General features: G+C 33.0%; 1 protein-coding gene across 1 annotated transcript; it reads right to left on the bottom strand.

Annotated features, from left to right (window-relative positions):
• Positions 1-83: 83 nt before the first annotated feature.
• LOC128201973 (uncharacterized) lies at positions 84-3,712 on the bottom strand. The gene is made up of 2 exons (XM_052900617.1): positions 2,742-3,712; positions 84-2,217 (listed from the first exon to the last, which is right to left on the bottom strand). The coding sequence occupies exon 2, from the start codon at positions 2,210-2,212 to the stop codon at positions 341-343; it is 1,872 nt and encodes a 623-aa protein (XP_052756577.1). The 5' UTR covers positions 2,213-2,217; positions 2,742-3,712; the 3' UTR covers positions 84-340.
• Between the last annotated feature and the right edge of the window lie 968 nt (positions 3,713-4,680).

Below are 4,680 nucleotides of genomic sequence, written 5' to 3'. Positions count from 1 at the left end.
GCCAGATAAAACAAACCGGAATTCGCTAAAAATTGGACCTTAATTTTTAATCATAGTATCTCTAGTCTGTGGCCCTCAAGTAGAGATGGGCAATCCACCTGGGTGGGTTTAAAGTCTGGTGGGTAAAAACCGGGTGTTTTGGGTTTATTGGGTTTAAACCCCATAAACACCCAAATTTTTGGGTGTTTATGATTTTGTACTTCATCATCGTCATCTCAGCCGCAAGACGTCCACTATACTGGACATAGACAATATTATTATGCAGCCTACAGAATAAAAAACTTTTAATTTGATTTTGAGTTTATTAAGAAAGAGATGAAAGTAAAATGTAAAACTACAGTCAATCACTGTCAGATTCAGAGTTATTACAAGCGATGAATTGTATAGGTTCGATAGGCTCTATTTCGTCTAAACTGTTATGTTCATTTACTTGCTCAATGAAAGCTTCTAAGGTATTTTCTTCATTAAACTGAATGTCCTCGCATTCAGCTTTATGTTTAAGATTCCAGTTATAACAAATGAATGAAATTTTTTCAGTTCTTTCAGTTGTAAATCGATTTCTTTTGTTATTATGTATGTAGCCTTGGATACTAAAGGAACGCTCAGTGGCTGCCGAAGTACAGGGAGCTGATAGAATACGAATCGCTACTTTGCTTAACTCAGTGGAACCACAAATACCTTTCCACCATATTAGGGGCTCAATGCTATCTAATGAGCTCCATACAAATCCTCTGGCCCAAAAGTTTTCTTTAGCTTTATAACACGCCAAATCTGCCATTACATTTGACAAACTTAAGTGTTGGCTTAAATTGTAGATAAACTCCATACCCTTAAGTTCTTCCTCTTGAGTAAGTTCGACTCCTAGAGTCCTGGGGTCTAGAATATATGCTGCAAAATGTATTGGCCTCATTGCCATATTGCATCTTGAAGATACTGATGTTAGAATCTGCTGTTTGCTTTCTTCGCTCAATGTCGAAATCTCATTTAATGCAAAACGTATCTTAGCTTGTACATCTCTAAATGTAATATATGTGCGATGCAAACGATTCTGGTCGCTCTCTAAGTAAAATATGCTTTCAGTGACTGGTTCCAAAATACTTATACATTCCCCTGTCTTCGTCCAGAAATCATCACTTAGAATTAAATCTTTAATATCTCTTGAAATTACCACATCTTCTCTAACTGTTAATATTTGCAAAGCTATCTTATTTGCTTTCAAACTTTTTAACGAAGTAACATTACTTCCCCATCTTGTAGCACAAGGCAATTTTAGTGTTTGTGTAGAATCTTCACCCTGCCTTGATTTTATCAACAAGGAACTTAATCGTTGACTCCTTTTAACAGTTTTTATTATATTTATGGCTTGCATAATAAACACAGTTACTTCTTGTATCTTTACAATATCTTGGCACAACAAGTTAAGGATATGTGCACAGCAACCGAGAGGAACAACATGTGGATATTTGAGTTTTGTTAATTCGAATGCCTTTTGTATATTTCTAGCGTTATCGCCAATAAGTACAAGAAACTTATTTGCTCCATACACTTTCATTACTTTTTCAACTTCTTGGCTAAGGTATTCACTAGTGTGAGGATTACTTTCTGTATTCAAACTTTTAACGTATGCAGGTTGAGGTTTTGATATAAGAAAGTTTATTATTCCTTCATTTCTTAAATTAGACCAGCCATCGCACTGAAGGTGTAAGTAACTACAAGCATTTAGTTCCTCATTTAACTCAAAACGCATTTCTCTATATATTTTATCTAAGTATTTTGTCGCTAAAGCTTTACGTGAAGGTATTTTAAATTTTGGTTGCAATTTTTCGAAAAATTGTATCCATAAAGGATGTTGCACCATCGATAATGGCGTCCCTGTTACAAATATAGCTCTCGCTAATTCTGTTTTTATATGATCATCGGTGTCTTGAAACTCAGCATTTATTGTAGTGTTAGCAGACGACGAGGGGCTTATAAAAGAATCATTTGTCTCTATCTCTGACAGTCCAGACATTTTGGTTTTGGACGAGCTATCTTTTATAAGTTTCATAGAGTCTTTTAATGTTTCTGGAGATTTTGGACAAGTGATAAGATGTTGAAGCATTTTGGCAGCATTACTGAATTTGTAGACCTTATTACAAAGCTTGCAAGAAACAGACTTGTTTGGTAAAGTACGGTAGTGCTCCCATATGCGTAAATCTTTAGGTCTCCCCATTGAACCTAAAAAAATGAACGATGATTAGTTGGTCTGACGAAAATTCAACAATAGAGTGCCTATTTTTTTACAATGATTATTTCTTGTTATTTACAATAAATTTATTAAAAAAATAATAAAATAAATACAAAAAACCTTTGTAAAATTACATCTCCTCGGAGGATTAAACGCAGACGCTAGTTTATTATCGTATTGTTCTGTATTTTTCTCAGCAACTTCTTTAATTCGATTAGGTACTTACGCATATTATGTTAAAAATAAATATCTAGTACACATCTTAGGCTATCCACCATTATTATCCAATGACGACTCTCAGCTAACTATGCACTATCATCCAAAATAAACGTGTATGGAAAATTTTATCCCAGTCGGTTGAGGATTGAGGATAATTGCATCAACATACGAACATACCTACATACTTTTATTTACATAACGCAAGCTAAATAAAAGCTTGTAATAATACATCTAATTTTAAGTTAAAATTGTTAAGTGATCATGATATAATTGTATCATTCAAAAATCCACTTACCTTTAATTATTTCTTGTTAAGTATAAATATTATTTCAAATCTGCTCCCTTAATATGCACTTTTTTACTGCTTTTCCTACCTAACACGTTACCAGGAAGTCACGTTACCAGAGTCAGAGTAATAGTGAACACGTTTGACAGTGATTGTCGTCGCCTCATATTCAGCGTCGACGAATAGGGGAATCCCCAGTCATAATGTATTGCATGCGTGGCGGTCTTACTTCAAATCCATAAACAAAGAGATAATTACAGAACTCGATACTAGATGGCGCTGTTTTTGTTTGAAGAAAGTTTGCGGGCTAAAATACATAGAATTTCATCAATGACTTCCACAAAGAACAACATTTCTGTTTTTTCTAAGTCCGTATCTCTTCCGTATATTTCATAAGATATAAGCTTGGGCTACATTGTTATGCAACGTGATTTTGTCGCTGTCTTGCTAGCAGGGTTGACAGATATACGATTTAAATCGTACTCATACTATTATTTGTCTATTTTTTAATGTACGATCGTAAAGATTATGATCGTAATTCGCACAAAAACATACGACTTTTTGGTTACCTGGCAACATTTTTATTATGAAACGAACATGCTCACATCATCAGTCACATGCAACAATTTATTGGGGATTTCCCCTTCACATCTGGCAGTCCTGCTTGCTAGAATATAGGTAAGTCAGCCACAGTTACTGACGATCGATATTTAAAGGGTATTGTTTTTGTGCTAAATATTTCATAAAAACGTTATTTAATACTTTGTGGATTATTAATTTAGTTGATAATCACTGGAAGTAAAATGGATGCTAATTTGAGAGATCAAGATCTTCGTATAAAACAGTTAATAAAAGAAAATCTACGTAAGTACTCTTTTTATACCTAGGTAGGTAAGGTATAATAAACACAAAAGGTACTTAGATCGTGTGTGTTCGAAGCATTTATTCTAATAAATTTAATTTAAAATTGTAGAAAGAAAAAAATGTCTGCCAAGCCGTAGCCGAAGCCGATCTCCAAATATATTTGGCGATAGTGAGACCCAGTGTCCAGATGATTTACCCAGCGTCGTCGCAACAAAGAAAAAAAACGAGGATAAAGTAAAAGAAAATTTACTGAAAGAAGAAACAAACTGTTCTAAATGCTTAATTTATGGAGAAGAGGATAAAAGAAATGAGTATTTCGGACTGTTAGTGGTTCAAGAATTTAAATATATACGGCCATGTGTGCGAACGAGGTGTTATGAAGAAATTTTAAAGTATCTACGGGAAGCAAAAGGCCAACATGTTGATCAACTGCAACATGAAAACACTGAAAATTAATTACTTTCATTTTATTATATATAGATTTTTAAAATTTCCTGAAATATTATTAGTTAACGTTTTATTTAATATTGTAGAATTGATCAATACAATTTATAAAAATAATTTATTGGTATTACTTACATATTTTCAAAAAAATACGTAAAAACCTATTTTTTTGGGTGATTATGGGAGTTTATGGGTGTTTATTGGGTTTTTACCAAAGCACCGGGTTTAAACCCGGTGCTTTGCCCATCTGTACCCTCAAGTAGCCTAAAATTGTAAATTTTTTTTATTGCAATCAAAATTGCAATATAGCCTTAAAAACAAGGAATTACATAGAAGGAATGATAAAACCGTAAATCATATGATTGCCTCCTTTCTTCTTATACAAATATAATTAGTAAAAAGAGGACGAAAGATACTTTATCAGTTGTTATTTTACTCAATTCATAGCAGACTAGTGTATAGAAAATTTTATACGGCCGTATAACTCTACCAAATTAAGATATAATCTGCTTGCATACTTTCTACATTAACTGTGTTAAATATATAATCTAGAAATACAAAATTTGTCATTAATAAATAATTGACATATCAAACATTTTCTATACACTAACTACCGTAATTGTTTAAACCACAAAGTCTA

The sequence above is a fragment of the Galleria mellonella genome, unplaced genomic scaffold (genome assembly GCF_026898425.1).
Source record: "Galleria mellonella isolate WM207_F2 unplaced genomic scaffold, CSIRO_AGI_GalMel_v1 utg65, whole genome shotgun sequence".
Lineage (NCBI taxonomy): Eukaryota > Metazoa > Arthropoda > Insecta > Lepidoptera > Pyralidae > Galleria > Galleria mellonella.
Note: the sequence above shows the minus strand (reverse complement) of the source record. Positions and strands in the feature narration are given on the sequence as shown.

Bases quoted from the DNA above. Each gene is read 5' to 3' on its own strand.
- LOC128201973 (XM_052900617.1), bottom strand. From the start codon at position 2,212: ATGGGGAGACCTAAAGATTTACGCATATGGGAGCACTACCGTACTTTA.